The sequence below is a fragment of the Chroicocephalus ridibundus genome, chromosome 5 (assembly GCF_963924245.1).
Source record: "Chroicocephalus ridibundus chromosome 5, bChrRid1.1, whole genome shotgun sequence".
NCBI classification, from domain to species: Eukaryota; Metazoa; Chordata; class Aves; order Charadriiformes; family Laridae; genus Chroicocephalus; species Chroicocephalus ridibundus.
The window spans coordinates 78,019,305-78,040,191 of NC_086288.1; the positions used below are offsets into that span (position 1 = coordinate 78,019,305).

Here is a 20,887-nt window from a genome sequence, read left to right on the forward strand (position 1 = left end):
GTGGGAGGTGTCCCTGCCCAGGGCAGGGGGGTTGAAACAAGATGGTCTTTAAGGTCCCTTCCAACCCAAACCATTCTATGATGTATAGCACTCTTCATAACTTCCCTGAGATTTTTCATAATTTCCATCACAAACCAATACAACACATACCACTGCAAAACATCTGTACCTAAAGTAACTACATCCATCCACAGAGAAAGCAGAGACTAACAACCCAGGAGCATATTAAAAACCCCTAAGTATTCCCAAAGATGTATTTCCTTCGTTGATAATTTTGGACCGGACTAGTGCAAAGGGAGGGAGTCAGCACGCGGACAAACCTGCGATCCCGTCTCTGCATCGGTAAACCTACCCTGAAGTTGACACCAGAGGCTGAGGGACCACTTGGACCTTGGGTGAACTTTCCACAGCCAGTGGTACGTGCCCTTCATCTCTCAAAAGAGACGTGCTGCAGACATGCCCCATTTACACAGGGGAGTTGCAGCTGTTTCAAGCTCAACATTAAAAGCAATAAAACTCCTCCTCTGAAGTTGTTTCCCCTGCTCACCCAGCCAGCCACGCAGCATTTACACCTAAAAGCGCACAAATCTTAAGAAAACCTTGTAAAAAATATTTCCGTTTCACCCTGTTTAAAAAAATATTTAGTTTAAGGCTTATGTGCAGTAAAACAAGGTCACTGTATGATCCAAGAATGCAAATTCTCAGGAGAGCAGAATTTAGAACATCCTATGAAAATGGAGATTGGTACTTAGCTCTAAAACGCTGTGAAAATTTAAGAGGCACAGTTAAGTACCACAATGAAATTTAGTACATCATCTTTACTGGCTTATAAGATAAACGGTCCAATTTATGGCATTTAAAACGTTATCACATATGGTCAGAAGTTCATCTTCTGAAACTAGGTCACAGGTCATCAACAGGAAATTCATAGGAAATTATGGAGGAAATTAAAAGAACACAAATGGGCAAGAAAACTAGTTTATATAATCTAGGTTCTCCCAGCACAGCTTCCTGTGTTATGATGAACTCAGCTTTCTTACTGAACTTTGCCTTTTCCAGGCCACATTAAGTAAGAATTTCTGAATTGTCCATTATACTCTTTGGGCCTCAAAATGTTGAGATCAAATTCACTACAAAGGGCCATTCATGTTTTTTTTCTTTAAACAATAGAGCTGAGAAGGAAAACAGTAGCTGGAAAAGGTGTTTTGAGATCACCGAATGATTTCTACTCACTATCAGCACCCCAAGAACGGGTGTGGGAGATGCTTCATGGACGCACATACCACACTGAACACAGTACCCAAACTCGAGGTTCTCATATCGCTTCAGTTCCAGCATCCCACCCAACCGGCAGCTGCATTCTCCATCACGTTTGGGAAGGTGACAGTTAGCATCCTGGAATCTGTTCTGCTTTAATGTTAGACATACTTTTCAAAATAAAACCCTTGGTCAATAAGGCGTAAGGAAGAGAGAGGGCTACAGGTCATCGACGGGATCTGGACAATTTTTGTAAAGAAAAACTGCTGAACAGAAGCAGTTATTGCTTACTTGTTTCAGCTGAAAGTTAAAGCGTGCAATGTACTGCCTAGCTACCAATACCTCTGATGGATCACAGAGAAACAAGAGTTCGGAGTAACTTTACAAGACAGATACAAAATGAAGGACTTACAAGATGCCTCTGCTGTCTCTCTTCTTGCCACTTTCCTTAAATAAAAAGACGTAGTATAAATACGATCAACTTCTCATTCATCCTTTTCCACAATACCCCAAATCCACGCGCAACACAGGCCATCCCTACCCTCAAGAATCGTAGGTCCACATAAAAATCCACAAATTAAAAGCAGTTCCTCAAATAAATTGTTCATTCCTCTCTCGTCTTCTGCTTTTACACTCTATCCGATCCAATAAAACCATTGAGATCTGCTTTTTCAACACCACAACTTGAAATTTCTAATAAACTCTGCATTTGTAGCTATCTCCTGCAGACGGCATTTCCCACTGAAGTAACAAGAACCCCTCCTATACTTTCAAAATTATAGGAATCACGCCATCTACAATTTGATGAAAAACAGAACTACCTTTGGGTTGTGAGGAGTTGGTTGACAAGGCAGCAGTGATAACAGTACTGAATAACAATCATTCCACATCATTTACTGCTGGTATTATAAACAGGCTTTCTTTTTCCGCTTTCAGGAAGGAGAGATGGAAAATTGTTATGAACACCGTGACGTCCAAAGGTTGATCTGAATGCGGGATTTCACTTGCAGAACGAGGGCTGCTCTGTTCACACTGAATACACCTATTTTTGGATGTTCGTTCTTACCCACCGTTACCAGTTCAAGGCCTGGGTTAAGATAGGATCTTTTTTGTGATTGGCAATATTACAGTACAAAATAAAGGAGACGGTTCTCCTACTGAGTAGTTTACAACCTAAGCGTAGGGAACTGCAGAAACAGCCCAAGTGCCCAGGAAAACAAAGATGACCACTGACACAACCGGGAACACCTCCCTCACCTCCTGACTTTCAAACCCAGTGATTTTCATCTCTCTTTGGAGGAAGAGCAAGGGGAAACTTGCTATCCCTTTTATAATGAATCCAAGCCTGTTGAAAATCAAGTTTTCTTGTTTCAGTTACCTTTTGCAGACTGCTTAAAAGTTGCCAATAGATCCCAGGGCTCTGTCTAAACTAGACTGCTCTACCCACTCCATCATGCTGCACGCCCAGATACGCTTCCTGGAAAGCCAGGTCTTCCTTTTTTTCTTTTCCCCTCTCCTCCACAGTCTGTTTGAGCAAGGTAATTCCAGTACCTATATGTCATCCAAGAGTGAGATACAAAACAGCATCAGTAGAGCAGCCAACTTGACAAATGTGGTGAAAAAAAGCAAGCCAGTAGCTATAAACAACTTTCATACCCCCCTCATAGCTACAGGCAGTCACTTGGGAGCAACAAATGCTGGTTTGGGAGAGTTCTGCAGCTTCAATATTCAAGCATTTTCCCTAGGACTACTCCGGTCGCCATTGGCCTTGACACCAAAAATTATTGCAAGGATAAGTACAGAAGTACACAGTTCCCTGAGACTTTTGGAGAAGTGTTTATCCCTCATTTCTGCTTCCTGTTCTCATATTTAATCTACCTAGGAAAAATAAAAGACCTATAACTGAAAGTGTTCTGGGTTAAGTTCAGGCATTCAAATCTCAATTTCAATGGTTACTGTCCCTTTTTCTGCTGAAAATTAAACCCAGTGGTTAGGTAGAATTTCACGGAGCATTCATTAGATACTTCTTAAAAAGGGCAACCCATATTTCTAGGCTCAGATTTACATCTACTCCACCAAAACCATCCAATATCCAGTTTTGATAACTTAATGGTAGGTATCTTTATCATTGAAAAAAATGTATCATGCTTTTCAAGGAAAAAAACCCACAATTAATATTGTATTATTTAGCAATTCTTACACGAGTTCTAAATTAGCTGACAATTTTTGATCATGGCTTTAATACTCTTCCAACCAGGTAAAAGCATGCCCAGGAGGAGCCAAGAGTAATTGTAGCTGAAAATTGTTTTTCAGCCCTGCTTTACCTGAATCACGGCCTGAAGTTTACGTGACGCTGATTCAGTTTTACACTGTTCATGGAGATACTGAACAACCTGCTACAGGTTACAAAGCAGAGTCACGCTAAAGAAGCTCCCCAGAAGACCGAAAAGAAGACACCAATTTCTGGAGGACTTCTACAATGTGCTCAGCAAAACATCGTTTTTTTAGTCTTGGTATCTGGTTGTACTTACACCTCTCAACTGTGCAAAGGACGTTACAAAGACGGTAGTTTACTCTGGGATGAACTCTCCTGCATACAAATGAAGGCCTATTGTTGCTCACAACTGAGCAGGTCACTGGGCTAAACCAAGGTGATCTGCAAAATCCTCACATTTCAGCCTCCTCCAACAAGTAATGCGTTTTCCAAAGACGTGGCTGCTATTCAATTCCAACACTGAATATTCAACACCCTTCGAGTTTATCAAATATCAACAAAGACAGAGTATAATTTCTACACCTGTGAAAGACTGGGAGCTATTTGTGATGAATCAGTACTGTGTTTGTTCTGAGCCCTCGTCTGTTCCTGAAAGAGGAGCTTCCTGTATCTTCAGTAGGCTATCATGATGTCTAGTGGGCATATAACAAATTACTTCAATCACAGGACTACTGGAAAACACACCTAGAAATGTATTTCAAGTTCAGACAGACACCTCTGCGCAAAAGCCAGTGAGATGACACCCTTTGGTGACCCCATCCTAGAGCACCTCTGTGCACCCTGACCTCGCCAGAGGTCCAAGCAAACCAGCGGAGGGAACACAAGGACTTTGAATACAAGCAGCGATGGAGACTGGGGAGGGAAAACAACCTGAAACTTAGCCCTGCTTTGAACTGAGATAGAAACATGATCAGGTCTAGGTAAGATAGGCACACACAGAGACTTCTGTTTCTTTCTTATATTCATTCGTCTTTGATTTTACTTGTAACGCCATGAACAAAAAAGCCACTCTGGATCCCCTTGCTCACAGGTCACAGCAGACGGGAAGAACAACGGGTACCCAAATGCAGTTTGGTCAGATGAATGCACAAGTCACACACAGGACACGGTCCGCAGCTCGGTCTGAAAGTGATGCCATGGATATGCAGAAGATATCTTGGTATCTGGTGGGAACCGACAAGGCATGGAGACCATGGCATAACACACAGGCGCGAGCACACCGCTATATGTGAGTTAGTACTGCAACGACAACTGCAGGAGGGAAAACCAGGGTTCTACAGAAGGAGGATTTTTTTAGGCAAGAAACCAGGGGGAAAACCAAAATGAGCTAGAAACTGAGCAAAAATGATTGCTCCACAAACTTGGACCAAGTTTGTGGTCTGGAGACAGAGCACACTTTGACCCCCTCCCCAGATGGGGATGCAGTGAAAGCTCCTATTTCTCTGACAAGGTAAGAGGATGCCCAAGAGCAACTTCCCAAGCAATAAAGCAAGCATGGCCCCTGAAGTCACTCAACGGAGTGACCCACTTGGGGACCACCAGCTCAGCACAGGCTGAAGCAAAGGTGATGGAGCAGGAGCCAAGAGGTAAAGGTAGCCCTCCTAGCCATCAGCACCTCCGTGCTCTCAGTTCTTACTGTCCCGTTAATGGGTCTGGTCTGAGACAGCCTAAAACTACTCAGAATTCAGAAGCAAAGAGATCACATTAGCGTTGAGCAGATGAATTGGAAGGTGTATCTTAATACCACACTGGGAGAAAAAGAAGGTGATGCAATCTTGATTATTCCATTAAATATTAATTACAATGCAGCTACTTTCAAGCTAGAACATATTCCTTTAGATAACTGAATTAAGGGACAGGAGAACTGAACGAGCTTCAGGGCTTTACGTGTACCTGTCATTTCTCAATTACGTTAAACTGAGTTCTTCAGATCATGCATGGCTATCTCCAAATGTTAATTTTGGTTAGAGATAGAAGTCCAAGCTTAAAAAAAACCAAAATAATACTCAGGACTCTGCGATTTGCTCAAGTGACTCCCAAGATCCTTCTTATTCTTCAAGGAGGCTGAAGAGGCAGTCCTAGGATATCTTTTCCTCCTACAAATTTTAGTTTGCACACAGATACCATCAGTGGGGTGGCAGGGTTACATACTTCTCTCCTTTCCCTTCTGCTTCAACGTGGTAATCAAACCCTAGTAACAGCAGGGCAACACCGTGACTGAATTTTGCCCTTCAACATTGGAGCACTGAAATGTCTGCGAGAAAGTTTTACAGCAAAGAGCAATAAAATAACTGCAAACTTTTCAGATGGCAACCTTCAAATAAGCATGCGCTGGAATTAGTTTTTACCGTTGTAGAAAGCTCTTCAGACATTCCTTCATGCTGCGTGGGCTGTTACCCTACACCACCCCCCATCTCAAACTGACACGTTACCTCCACCACCCAGATCTTCAATTAAAGCAGCTCAAGAAAGGCTGCAGAAAAAAATTATTTCTTTCCAGAGTGCTACTCAGTTCTGGTAGCGTTTAACGGCTGGGTCAACCACAGGGTGCAGTTCCTCCCTCCGCTAAACAAAATCCAAGATTTGCCTTTGTTATTTAGGAGGGGAAAAAAGAAAAGAAGCAAGAAGCTTCCAAAATTTCAAAAGCTATATATATTATTTCGTGTGACTATTCAGAGCCCTTCTAAGTTTCGGTAAGTTTATCCTGCTTGGCAGTTTCATATGATTTCTTTATTTTCCCTTCAATTAAGCAGCAATCCATCAAAAACTTCAAGTATATTTCCCCTTTTTCAGTAACGTGTACAAATTTTATTGGATTCAAACTTTTCAACATCTCTTTTCACGCAAGGTCAAAGCTCTACATTGTTGTAGTTTTCTTTTTCAGTGTTTTTTCTCCAAGTCAGTCCTCCACTGGGAAATTAATATTCCGCATGAACAATGAACTCCTTGCATGGCCTTTGAACCTAGCGGTTGCTAGGAGGCCTAAAGAAACCCTGGAGTACGGCCGATTTAATAGCATGTATCAAGAGATTATTCAGCAGTAAAAATGTGTGATTTTCTAAATTCCCTGCTTTTTTTTTTCCCCCTCCTTACTTCCACCTCCCCTCATCTGTCAAACAATCTTTAAATTTCAGATGAATTGCATCTGCATCAATTTTCTATAATTATGGGCAGTCTGTTCCCCAGCTCTTGAAAATGTGCTTCTAATGCTGCTTCTAATCAAGCAAATATCAAACCGGTCCTTACTCAGTTTTACTGAAAAGGCTGCTTAAAATCGGGTGTGCTTCACCACTCTCGCATGAGGTCTGCGCTTCCATTATATACACGGTTCTGCTTTGAGACTGTATTTTCCCCAAATGAAACACCACGGCATTGACTGCAACACCATCACTCACTATTTCTCTGTGCAGAAAGAAATATATATACGATTCTCCATGCCCCATTCAGGCACACTCGAATATTAACATTTCAAGCTTTTTAGCATCTTACCGAAGGCCGTCTGACTGTCTGCTTTTTCATATTTCCCTAAGCAGCGTAATTGAGGCAAAACCCCAAGGTTTCTTTCCCACCCTCCACCCCCCATCCCAAACAATGCGGCATTTAATTAAAAGAGAACCACAACAATGCTAATGGTGATGAGGTTAAATGGTTGGATAAACAGAATGCAGCCCTCTGAAAAGCCCATGTGTTTCGAGACACTTTCTCCCCTACAACGTTCTGGGTGACAAAGAATGTGTTTGTATTCCTGATCCCCACAACTTTTACGCCAGAGGACTTCCTATAGATTTCCTGCAAGGAAGAGAGTTTCCTTCGAAATAGGGAGAAGTGTGTAGATGCAGTAGCCATTCCTCCCAAAACTAATATTTAGAAAGGCAGTGGACAAGGATCCTTTAAAAATAAATGAATGTGGAAACTATCCATCAAAAGAGAACAATTGCATTTCCAGCTAAAAGCCTACTAAGTTGTTGGGGTTTAAAAAAAAAAAAAAAAAAACCAAAACAAACCCAACAACAACAAACATTTGCTGATTTTAATTTTCAATGTATTCCTCCCTCCAACAACTTTAGCAAATTACTCAAACTAAACATGACGTTTGTCCTTCTTCTTCAGTTGTTGCAACTTAAATCAACGCGCTGTATCTTCACAAACACGGTATTCTGGGGGGTCTGGAGATTACTTTACAACATTTCTAGCAGATTACAAATCTATGCCCTTCCCCCCCCACACAAAAGGACACAGGTATCTGCCAAAAAATGCAGGGTGACACATCCGATTCTGCGGATCACTGGTGTTTGAGTGCCTGGTTGGATTGTACCAACCTTGCCAAGAAAAAGCTTTTACTGAGCCAGACTGCTTCCCTGAAGAATTAAAAACAAGCAAAAAACCACACCGCTTGGCACAAAACGTTCACGTGAGCTCCTTCTCTTTTAAATACGGGCTTCCACGCTGAAAGAAAGGCCTTCAAGTACTGACTTCAACAGAACTGACACAGCGTATCTTACAGTGGGAATATCAGGATGTTCCCGCAGAACAACAAAAGTCTTCGCAGTTTGGACAGATTTGGTTTTCCAGCTGCTTTTGGGTCCTGCAGCAGGAACGGAACAAAACAACCCCTCCACCACCACCACCACCGTTCTCCTCTTCTTCAGCTGTTCAAGCATAAATTATCCTTGTCATTTCCTCTCAATATGTGGCTTCCCAGGAAAGGGGAAAAATCAGAGCGGCTATTGCCAAAATAGCAGAGCATTCTCACACAGGCAGATTTTTCAATAAAATGCATATTATTTCCCTTGTGCTGGGGCGTTACAGAAAGAACGGTCACAAGACATTTTTAAAACATGAGAACCCAATCCTGACTAAAGAGACATGTTTATTAGGGCCAGAGATAGGAAAGTCAGCATATAACTGACAACCACAATCTTTGGCTCAACCTTTGCAGCAGAAATGGGGGGGGGAAGGGGGGGGCAGTGGGGACGGGGCACAGGGCTGCAAACATTTTCAGTAATTCACAATAAATATCTTCATTTTCTCTCTCTCCCTCTTTTTCTCCTTTGAAGGAATCTGCCTACTCAACCTAAAGCGAGCCTCAGAGGGAAAACATCATCACAATAAGCAGGCAGCAGAACAACAAAGGAGGTTTCCAGGATTTTCTGCCCCCAGCCCCCTCCCCATCAGCATTTTCCCAAGTCTTCTTTCGGGTGTTTATGAAACGTCTGAATTCCAAGGCCATTAAAATGCATTTCAGGATAGAGCAGCTTCCAGTAACAGTCCCGAGGCTTTCCGAAATCGCACCAGCACTCCGTCGGAGGCCAAGCCTCCCGGATGCCTGCCTTTCCCTGCGCTGTTTTTGTGTTTTGTTTGCGCTCTCTCTTCCCCATGCACAAACACGTTGGTGCAGTGTCCATGATTTCCCCGCGGCCTCCCTTGAAAGCAATGGACAAACGAACATACGCGCACATGTGTGCGTTCCCCCACACACACGGGTCCGGTCTCCTTCTACACCTCAAATAACAAATGCAAATGTGTTTACGGTCATTTTTACCAAAGCCACTGCAGAAACACGCAGCTGAAACGCGGAGAGCCTGTAACAAGGCGAGAGCCTTCGCGATCACAGGTGACCCTTTTCCATTCCAAAATGGGAAAAAACATGAAAGCCCAATGAGTTAACCGGAGTTTACCTGCCTTTAAAGGGGAACGTGTGGGGCAGCAGTAAATATCCAGCACATGCTTTTACGCACAAAAGGAGCAAAGGGCTCCATGCTCCGCGCACTCAGTCATTTTTATCTGCCCTTCCAGGACAGCGAGACATGACCGTTTCTCTGCGTACATCAATTTCTCTCAACTAACAGATTTTAAACACCATATTGCAAGGGCCCTGCTGTGAATCATGCGGAGGTACAAAATGGTGGATGTATGCTATTTTTTTTTTTTTTTTTTTTGCATTATTCATAACAACTTAGGCTCCCGGTCGCAGGCTCCCCTCCGTACCCACCGACACAGCCTCCCCAGCCGGACGTGCATCCCGCACCCGCTGGCACGCACAAATTCTGTTACAAACCTGATGTCATGTAGCCCCGTGACGCCTGGGAAATAAAAGCCGGTGGGAAGTGTTTGTGCAGCCGGTAGTCCTTCTCGCTGCGGGACCTCATGCGGTCTGAGGCCCGGTCAGAGAAGTCAGAGCTAGGCCAAGCCCGCCGCAAGGTCGTACTCCGCGTCTTCTTCATCCTGAGGATGCCCCAAGCCTAATCCTCCCGCCGCAGCATGGGGTCAGGCCTTGCGGCTCGACGGATGCTGGCCACCGGGCATCAGCCTAGCGCGGGTACCGGCGGGCACGACCTGCCAGCATCTCCCCGCTGCCTCTTCTAGGGACGCCAGCCGCAGGTCCCTGCCTTCCTTTTTTTTTTTTTCCCCTCGAATGATCCAATTTTACACACGTCCCACAATGCATTACACTTCATTTGCAATCGGTCCGGCTTGCGGCTCCCAGATTCGCGTGGAGGAAAGGCACGTTTTGTGGCTTCTCGGGCAAAAAAAAAAAAAAAAGAAAATTACAAAAACAGGGAAAAAAAAGAAAAAGGAGGGGGCTGCAAGGGATGGAGGGGGGACTGGAAGAAGGGGTGGAGAGAGATAGACGGAGGGGGGCTGTAAGAAGGGATGGAGGGGACGAAGGAGGGAGGGAGGGAGGGAAGGAGGGATGGGGACGAGGGATGTGCAGCGTGGGAGCTGGAGGGGGGGGGGGTGGGGGTGTCGCCAACAATGGCCCGATTCAGCCCGGCCGTGCTTAGCCAACTGTCAGCCGCCACAACAAAAGGCCCCGAACAAACGGAGGAAAAAAAAAAAACAACCGGGGGGGGGAAAAAAAAAAAAAAAAAAACGCGACCCCGACCGCGGCGCTGGGGGAGGCAGGCGGCAGCTCCCGGCGCGGCGGGAGGAGCGGCAACAGGAGGAGGAGGAGGAGGAGGAGATGGAGGAGGGAGGGCCCGCAGGCGCCTCTGCCGGCCGCGACCCCCCTCCCCCGGCTCCCCTCAGGCCCGCCCGCGGCCCCCGGCAGCGTCGCGCCTCGCCATGGCCGACCCCCGGCCCGCCTCGTCCCCCTGGGCTGACCCGCCGCCCTGCTCGGCGCTAGGGCCGGCCGGCGAGGGGGGACAGGCGAGGGGGGCTCATGCTAGCCCCGGCGCGGCCTGCGGGTCCGGCCGGGCTCCGCGCTCCCCCGCGCAGCCACCCGCTTGCGGAGCGCCGTGCAGCGCGGGGGGCCCGGCCCCCTCCCGCTCCGCCTCCTTCCGTCCGTCCGTCCGTCCCCCACCTCCGTCCTTCCTTTCTTCCCGCTCCCGCGGGGGAGCGGCGGGGCCGCGGCACCCCGCGGCAAGCGGTGGGGAGGGGGCGATGGGACGGAGGGGAAGGGCATGGCGGCGAGGCCCACCAGGCCTCGAGCCTCACCAGGCCTCGACCCCCGGCCCCCTTCTCTCCGCTGTTCGCCCCGGGGAAGGGGGTGTGAGAGGGTTGCACCCCTGCATGGAGCCCATGGGGTTCACCGACCGTCCTCCCTCCGCCATGCTCCCCGGGAGGGCCTACGCAGTAACACCACCGTGTCAAACAAACATGGCGGTCACCCGCCATCTTGAACCAGGCCAAGCCGCCAGAAAACCAGGGTTTTATGAACGCCAGTTAACCAAAACCACACAAAGGGACTTGGTTTCCCTTCTGCTTTGGGCACGCCTGGCGTTAGGTGATGCCAGCGTTACCAGTGGTGAACCAGTGTCCTGGTTTGAGGAACATGGGATTAATTTCAGTAATTTTACTTTGCAGTATGGTCTCTTCTAATGCTTGGGAAAACTGCACTTCTAGAAGCCTCTAGAGTCTGAAGTTGTGAAAATATTTACTTTATAGCCAGCTAGGCTATGTGGGAGTTGAGGTCTCAGTGTGTTCGAGCCTTGCCAGGTGCGGGGATGAGGAGGAGCGAGACCCGGGCACTTGACCCAAGCTGCCAACAGGGTTATTTCATACCATGAACGTCACGTTCAATATAAATCAGAAAGTCTGCTGAGGAGTTCTCTCTCTCTGCCTTGATGGTTGCCATCCTGAGCACTCCTTGCCCCGGTGCCGGAGCCCTGAGCCCTTCCCGTCCTCCCGCAGCCGCAGCGCTCGCAGGGTCCCACATTGGCCCTCCCTACGGGGAGTGCACGGCTCCTGCTGATGGAATGGGCTGGGTATGACCCTTGTATGTTTTGTATTGGTATCGGGATCAATACTGGTTCTTTAGTATTATGAATGTTGATTATTTAGTCTTATTCTATTAAATCCGTTTATATTTCAACCCTTGGGTTTCCTTGTTTTTTCCCGATTCCCCTTCCCAGGTGGGGAGGGGTCATCAAGTGATAGAATAATTGTCTAACCAACAATAAATTGTTGGCGGGTTCTTCAAACCACACCAACCAGTAAAAGGATGACCGTTGGTGAATGAATTGAACATGAACGGATGTTGAGACTTGATCCCTCTGCTGCCTTGCTGCACAGCTTTGGGTTAATCACCCCAGCACCCACCTTGGCTCGCCCGGCTCTGCCGCTGTGGGCACAGCACACACCAAAGAATCATCCCACGTTTCGTATGCACCCACCCTTCTCACACAAGTAGAAATCATGTGAATGAAACCCAGCAAGAACGTTGAAAGCAAAATACTATGGGGTCCTTTCTCATTCAGCCTGACCACCTTCCAACTGTCTGAAAAGCCATCATGAACTTGTTTCCATTGATACTTTGGATACCAGTAGCAAAAGGAAAACATAAGATGAGCAAAAGAAATGGCCTAGAGCTCCACTAATAAAAATCTATTTTCCATCATGCAACTTACTCATCTAGCAACTTACTCATCAACCTACGCAAAGCTTATAATAGAGCGTGTTTTCACCCTCAGACCAGAAAAACCGTAAGGAGAACTTCTAGAATCGTTCAACTGTTCTCATCGAAGGCTGATGTTGGGATAGATTGGTTAGTGCTCCCTAGCTAAGTCCAACCGAAAAAAACCTACCCGTTTTACCAGTTGTAAAAGCAAATTAAATTCTAGCCAGGAGCGCAAACTCTCATTCCACTGTCTGGAAGTTGAACGAACGATGGCTGCACGTTTCCAGCTGTCAAGAGGTGGTTGAGTCGAGCTGGCCAGCTAACTTCAACCTACAGCTGAACCAAACTCAACCTTTCTCCTAGTCTAGACACAGCCCTAGATATCAATCTGTTCCATTAAAAAAGACATGAGAACAAGAGGCATAATCTGAGACAAGAGACAAATAGGAATAAGCAATGAGGAGGAAAAATGAGGTCAAGAAGTAGAAAGACAGAACAAAGCGGGGAGGGGAGAGGGGGAACAAACAAGACCACAGTGATCCTTACGCTGGCTTCCTGCATCATTATTCCCAACTAAAAATGTTTGAGTCTAGTTTCAGAGCTAGTCTAACCGGTATCAAATCAAAAACCGGGGGATAGCTCTGCAACTGTCGGCTACACCACAAGATATCCCAATTCTTTTTTGAGCAATTTGCTGGGCGCTAATGAAGTGGAAGACAGCGCACGGAGGTCTTTCTAGTAGTTTGATTTAATTTGTACGCTTGCAGGAATTGTCCTGAGTAACACAGTACATACGATTAACACATGGTATCTGCTGCTGCTGGATTGTAGGAATCAGAGTGGTTTGGAGTTTGGGCCACAGATAACAGGATGCATCTTCATCGTGTGATAATTTTGTATGAATAATAATTTGCTCCTACAACTATGAGAAGTTTTTTTCATATTAAAATGGTGAGGCGGAGAGGGGAAAAGAGAAATAAGCCATCTGTCTAGTAAAGTCAACTCTCCCTTCCCAAATGTGGGGAGATTTGTTTAAAAACAATTTTGGAGGCCTCCTCTCAGTACTGAGACGTTATTCCTGTGGTCAGATAAAACTCCTCGTATTCAGCCTTCTCACAGTTATCTTTTTTTGGTTTCAGCCGAAAGTTTTCTGACGTGGTATCTGAAAGAGTTCTTCCCTTTGAAGAGAGGAATTCAGAGCAAGTTTCCTCCTGCTCTTGCATTGTTTGAAGTCAAGCATTGCTACTGGGATGAATCAAATATATAATTAAAGACCAAGTTTAAGTTTGGGCTGTTTTCTTTGGAAACTGAGCTAGAACTGTGAGTGTAATTGATTTTTTGCTTCGGTGGCCAAACTGAAATAAAATAATTTTCTTCATATGATCTGACAGCAAAAATTTGAGGGCTTTGGAAAAAAAAAAGAAAAAAACCAAACCAAAACAAAACAAAAAACCCAAACCCTACAACATTTTATTCTTAGACATTTTAAATTACTTCTTTATATTTTTTTGAAAAAGAAAATAAATGTCTGGATTCATACGGATATGTTGGAGCAGGGTAGGGAAAGAAGAGTTCCCAGCTACAAACGGCTGTCCTGCTTGCTGAACAATAGTACAGTACCTCGATAAGCATGGTCTGAAAGAAATAAAAATACACCATTTAATCCAACTGTTGCAACAGGGGCGAGGAGGATCATAATTTTCTTTGGCTGAAACTGTTGGGAAATCCCGCTTTAATTTACAAATATTTTTGCCCACCTGTGACACACATTGGTAAAGTTTTGCCTAATTGTAAAAAGAAAAATGGAAATAGTCTGATGGAGCTTGCTGGGAATAAGGGAAAATACGTCTTCAAGCAGGAATTGAACCGATGGGAATCTGATCACTTGCTATCGATGGTGAAGAGGGAAAGGAGATGGTTTCAGAGCTTTTCGGTGGGGTTTTTTTTTGTACTCACCCCCAGTTGTTTGTCTTTTTTAACTAAGGGAAAGCATTGATTCAGAAGCTTTTTGATGAAAATTAGATAAACCATTTATTTTTACCATTTGGTATTTAAAGTCCAACAGGTACCATCTCTTTCTTGACCTACTAGAGGGAGAGGTGAGGCTTGGATGAACAGACTGTAGAGATCTTGGGGAAAAAAAGTCTGAACTAAACCAAAAATGGGCACCCTGCCTCCCTTTTAGCCTTAAAATTCCTTATCAGGAATTGGCAACATAACAGCAGCCATTTCAAAGGCACTGGTTTACCATTATGAATTTCAAAAATAGAGGCTTAGGTACATATAAGACACTGCAAAGGATTCTTACGTGTTCAAGCTTTCAATCACGACCCTGCCTCAGTGCAAATTCGTAGGGAGCCTGAAGGCTTTTGGAGAAGTAATTCCAAATCTTAGCTCCTGAAAACCTTCTGTGTTATCTTTTAAAAGGCGAGAAAACAAATATGACTAAGGGTGTCTGTGGCATTTGATCTTCATAAACACTCACTTATTAGTTGCTAGGCAGGTCTGTTCCCATTTTAGAGAAATGGCAAAAAAAAAAAGGACATAGCTGGTGCAGAAGAGTGCAGGAAATCAGTGGCAAATACACTTAAAACTCAAGGGTCCCAGCTTCCGTTTTGTAGGCTCGTTTTTCCTCAATTGAAAAATAATAATTACGGAGCAGAGGACAATATGGTGAGCTGTATATGTATGTATTTTTTTTTCTCTGCGTGTGTGTGTGCACGCGTGCTTGTGCACGTGTGTGTGTGTGTATACGATCATCGCTCTCATGTAATGTGGTATTTCAAGTTTCAGCCAGGGCTGCCTCTTTTTTCCTCCCGACACGACAAACAAGTTCCCACAGGGGAGAGCAGGAGGCTCCATCCAGCAGCAGGGTGGGCTGGTGTCACCGCCCCAGCGTGACCCGCTTGGGGACTGACTGCAGGAGGTTTTTCAATGAAATAAGCGTTTATTACTGTCAGCTGAGCTGGTGTCTGACAAGCACCCCACACCACCAGAAGAACCAACGCCGTCAAGACGCCGAGTGGCTTCACGCTCTGCGGGTCTATGCTAAGGGTCCTGTCCCGCTCCCTAGCTTCGGAAAGAAAAACGACGAATAGCGCTGGTATTACTGGGAGACAGGGGAGACTTTGCCCTAACGAAGGCCACAGTCATCGTCAGCCAGGTAAAACAGGGAGCAGGGGGTCATTTTGTGGCCTGTGAAAACCAAACCGTCAAAACTCTGCACCTTTTTAAAAGCTGGAGACAGGATGCTGCAAGGTGCTGGGAAGGAAACGAAAGCAGGAGAGGGAGAGCAGAAAGGAAAAAATAGGAAACAAACAGGGGAAAAAAGCCTGTAGTACCAGCAGCTGAGAAGCAGTAAAGCAGAGGAGGGGGAAGGAAAGTGGAGTGCACGAAGAGGTGGAAAAATTGTAATTAAGAACAAGGGAAAAACAACACCCAACCCAGGTATAACATCACAGGCCATGGCAATATAAGAAATCTTATATATACGGCATATATATATAAATGTAATAAAATAAAAGGGACATATACATTTATATGTACCTTTTGTGTGTGTGTATATATATATACACACCTTTTATTAGATCTCCCTCTCTGCATAATAGCTTTCCTGAGAAAATACATTACCTGCATTTCTAATATTAATAAAGCCATGAAGGGGGAAAATTGTCCACTGCATGAACTCACCATTTTCATGCCTGGATTCCTGTGTCTCTGTACTAACAAAAGTGCAGAACTCAGACTCTAAGAAAGATGTTTTTCTGCAACCTTACTGGTTAAGGAGGTCTGCCAACAGGCTGCAACTCTCCTTGGCTGTGGGAAGTGCTGGTTTTCCCTTCCAGATCTTTGTAATCAGATATTCGGGCAAGAACAAACCAGAAAACTCGTGATGCAGCACATCCTCTTTCACAGCAGCCCTTGGACTTCTGACACTAACACTATTCCTTTGTCACCTCTCACTAGTACTCAAATACGCGAGAGAAGCCAAGGACTTGCAATCTACGCTTGTGGTCCAGGTCACAAAATAAAGGCAGTCTCTCTCTTAATGGATTTATTGGCGAGGAAGAAGTTGGGCTTGCTCTGACGACCCTCTCTCCTTGGAGAAGGCGTTGGAGAAACTCCACCAAAAAGAGAAAGAGAAAAATCCCAAGGTCAAAGGTGCAAGTGAAAAAACTTACAAATATATATAAAAAAAAAGGAAAATGTTTCCGAGCTTATCACAAGGAAGTCTTCAGTTGAACTCCAGAACGCTATCAGGTTGTGTTATACCGCGGTAGTAATCCCGGCTTAATTACAGCACCTCTTAAACCAGTTTCGGATCGTATTTCTCTCGCTGTTATGCTTTGGGAACGCGTGATGACAGGAATGCAGTACTGCTGCTGCACACATGCTGTAGCTCACCGCTTCATTTTTCTCTGTGCTGGCTTATGCGCTGTGGTATTTATTTTAACTTGCATGACTTTTAAGAAAAACCTGCCTCCGTTAGGAGAAGAAAGGCTCCCCTGTTGTTTGTTGTTTTTTTTTTTCGTGCCAGACCTTCTGATTGAATTTGTGCTTCCTCTGCACAGAAGACAATTGATGCAGAAGGGTTTTAAATCTGGGTACCCAAGACTACCTAAAAAACCCACCAGCGTACGGAAGGGAACACAGCCTTCACTTTGACATGTTTTTCCTCTCCTATTATCACCGACTCAAAGTAGGTTAGTTAAAACAGATGGAAGCTGGGGCTTGTAACACCTCGGTGTACAAAACTAACTGGAGATGGAGGCAAGCCCTGAATCCTGCACTGGTTTTTCACAACGGTCAAGCATTTATTAAACCTCTCGCATGTAAAGAGAATTCAAAAACTTGGAGAAGCGGAGTGACGGCAACTCAATTCATTCACTGGCTCCTCTTCCAAAGGATACAGGAGTAAAAGACGTGCCAAAAATGTTGGCCTCAACTTTCTTGTTTTCCACTGGTGTCACATATCATTAGTACCCTGGTATTTAAGTAACACACTGATATATGGGGGCCAGCTGTACTGTAAGGCAGAAAGACAGCCTTTCCTTCTGCTTTGGGAGCTGAAAAAATAGAGGGTGAGGCGTAAGCAGCCAATATAAAGCCTACCAGCAGTAAAAGCCATTAGAGAATATGTTTTTAAAGCCTGATTCACACATCTCTGCGCCTCTTCCCATTCCCCCACAGAGCCCGTGTTTCTGCTTGACGCTGGTGGGACACCTCATGAGGTTGCAGAGAGCGGGCACCCAGCACGAGCAAGCCTTGGGCTCTGGGGAAGCTGCTGGGCGCTAAAGCCACACCAACAACGCGCGTATTCGGCATGTCGGGTAGGTACCTTTAAAGGAAAAATCCACTGAGAAAGAAAAGGCATTGGCAATAGCAAGTGGGCACTGTTTTCCATGTCGCATGGCTATTAATTACCAATATATTCATTTCAAACTCTAAATTCCAGTGCAGAAAGAATTAGTCGCCATACTCAAAAGTGAACAAAGCACCGCAGGCGTGTTTGCAAACGGGACAATGAACATATTTGATGGGCAGCCCTAAAAACCGAAGCAGCATACCAAGGGAACTAAATCCCAGCAGCTGCTACAACTCCACAGAGCATTTGCTGGACAGCCCAGTACTAAGCTCCCTCTCAAAATTCTTGCTTATACAGCTGTGCAATATAGCGAGCATATTTTATAGATGTATATATATATAGCATGTACAACAGGCAGAGAGATCTTAAAAGCCTTAGAAAAGTTGAGAGGCCTGAAAATACTCCACCCTTTGTAAACAACCTCTTGTCATGAATTTACTTCCATATGTGCGTGCAGCTCTGCCTGTATTAAATAAGCTTTCAAAGTAGTGGTTCAGCACCAAAAACGTATGGTTATGGTTCCCACCCATCAGTTTGAAAAGAATGGAAGCAAGAGACAAACCCAAGAGTGAAAAAGCACTGATTCATCACCTCACAGAAATATAACTCAGTTACCTCTTGGATATTTTATTATAGTCTTAGATTCAGAGGCTGTCTCGTTGGCATATACTAGTACTTGGGCAGGAAAAAACCCTAGAGAGGAGTTGTAAACATACGCAGAAATTAGGTGACTCAACACACGCCCGACCCAAAGACTTCTGGAAAATCAATGCCAAGCTATCAGCCTGTACGTTCTTTGGACCAGACCGCAGCCTTGCAGAGTCGCTTTGTTCCCGTGTACTCTTTAGTCGTTAGTTTTCAGGGGGACCCTGGAGCTTCTCCGTTCTCCTCTGATGCCGCAGTAGCACCCGTCTGAAGGAAGGGACACTCCTGGGACAGCTAACCTGCCTGTTCCTGGTTACCACAGCTGGGTGCCACCCTCCGCTTGGCTTCTGAAGCTCTGACATCCCCCACCTGTGTGCACCCACAGCGAGTGTCCCATTGCCCTGTTCGGAGGAAGGTTTATGCAGGCACCGCTTGCACTCGTCTCTCTGCAGAAGCTGTTCTGAGCATTTCTCCTGGGTGCGGAGATTTGAGTATTCTACTAGAACAACAAGAAAAAAAAATAAAAATTTATAGCGCTGGGTCTCAGACTTCGTCTCCCATCACCTTGTAAGAGAGTTGAATTCTTCAGCTGGGGACTAGTCCAACAAAATAATTTTTGTCTTACTAAGTGACGCCCCACATCACAGTGCAATCTGTTAAAGCAAATGTAGCAACCACAGGGAGCTCTACTACTTTTTCCTATATATCCCTCTATATTACCCTGTGGCTGCTAGTCGCTTTGTTATTTATTCATTTGTTTTTAAATACAAAGAGGGGCTTAACTCCAGCGGAGCGCTGTTATCTCCCACATTTTCTGAAGGTCGGTGCAAGATCTTTAACCCCTCTGTGGAGCTCAGCAGAAGGGAGCAGCACCCAAAGCCCCACCTTAGTGAAATGCTTCTAACACAGCCCCTGAGCATCACGCTGGGCGTAAGAGCAGTCTCCGGCCTGAATTTTTCAGCCTACAACTTTCCTACCCGAGTCAAGGCTGTGAACAAGGGAAATCTGTAGACGTTATGAAGAAAAACATCCCTTCTTACACAGGAATATCATTGCAATATTGAAAAAGTGAAATTAAGAAAAGTAAACTAAAATCAAATTAGAAAAATAAAGAAAAAAAACCCCAAAACTCTGAAGTTCTGAAAAGCATACTCCTCGCTCCCGCCACAAAGGCGTACTTACATCCTTTAAAGCGTATGAATGGCACTGGCATAGGATAAGGTTTCTTTCAAAATGCTTTTCATATTATAATGAATTTTTGTGAGGCATAGAGACCCACTTATACTTAATACTTTTGGAAATCTAAAAAGATCTTTTTCAAAAGAAGCAAACATCTTAAGTGAGATAATTTACATGAAAGTGGAAATTTCCTAGCATGAGAATTCTCTTTGAAAGAATCACATACAAAACGGAGAGCTAGAAAGTCTTCAGTCTTCATTAAAACTGGGCTGAACTCAATCCCTTCACGAGCCAACTGTGGTAAATCGTACTAGTTTGTGGTGCTCATCTCAGAAACTCTTGCCAGGAGTCACCACGTTTCCATACCTAAAAATTTCAAGTGCTCTTTACCCCCAGCTATTCCAGGAATCAGCAAATACTCGGGACAAATATTTCTTAGGTTCTAACAGAAAGTAAAAGAAACTCCAGATGCAAGCGCTCAGCGTCTCGCCTTTGATCATTTTCTGGATGGGGGAGACATTTGGGAACCTTTCCGTCTCCCACGCAGGGTAAGGCGGATCAGGCAATCTGCCTCCACAGCTGGCAGATTCCACATTTGTCAGAGCATGATGCCGGTGTCAGATCATTCTTTTTTAATTCCTTCCTCTCCAAAGATGGATCATACTATTATCCCAGCTGATGGAACCAAAAAAACCACACACATCCAGGACTGGAACAATGATAGACTATCCGAGAAGGCACTGAAGTGCCCTCCATCGTCCAAGGAAGAAAAAGTTATAAAAACAAATACTTCTTTTTATTGCCCACATCCTCCTGTCATTGCTGTGGTACTTAAAAAAAAACCACAAACCCTATGGATTTCTACCCACCCCATAGTAATTACTGAAATAACAACGAATTGGAAAAAAGTCTTTCCAAAGCCTGACGCTATTAGCGAGCTGCCGAAGAAAAAACTCTCACTAACACCCCTTAAGTCTATCCTCCTGCACTCCTAATCTGAACACAAAAGGCTGGGTTGAAACACCCCCCGCGCACACCCCGAGATTAAAACCGCCTGCAGTTTTCAGCTTCAGGCCAGCCATGACAATACTTTAAATCCTTGGCCACTGGCTTCACGAAGACACGGCCTCCAGACAGTCCCCCAAACTTCTTTGAAATGTTAAATACAAAGCAGGAGGAGGTCATAAAAGGAAATATTCCTTATAAAAGGAGTGGATATCATATGCAGGCTTTTCAGATACATTTCTCAGTTGCTTTGCTTTCAGCCACCGTATTCTCAATCCTGCCTTGTCTGAGGCTTTTGAAATAAAATTCAGGAATGAAATCA

At 44.9% G+C, this 20,887-nt stretch overlaps 1 protein-coding gene across 3 annotated transcripts in view; it reads right to left on the reverse strand.

The window, feature by feature from the left end:
• Window positions 1-20,887, reverse strand: part of STOX2 (storkhead box 2) — a 93,446-nt gene that overhangs the window by 58,459 nt on the left and 14,100 nt on the right. Inside the window, exon 1 of one of the 3 annotated variants that reach the window (XM_063335583.1) lies at window positions 9,591-10,360. The exons of 1 other annotated variant lie outside the window; for it this stretch is intronic. In XM_063335583.1, the coding sequence (XP_063191653.1) occupies window positions 9,591-9,756 (166 nt within the window). In that variant the 5' untranslated portion in view covers window positions 9,757-10,360. Of the gene's footprint in view, window positions 1-9,590; window positions 10,361-20,887 lie in introns of those variants that run through there. One more of the 3 variants, XM_063335586.1, reaches the window with a different exon arrangement.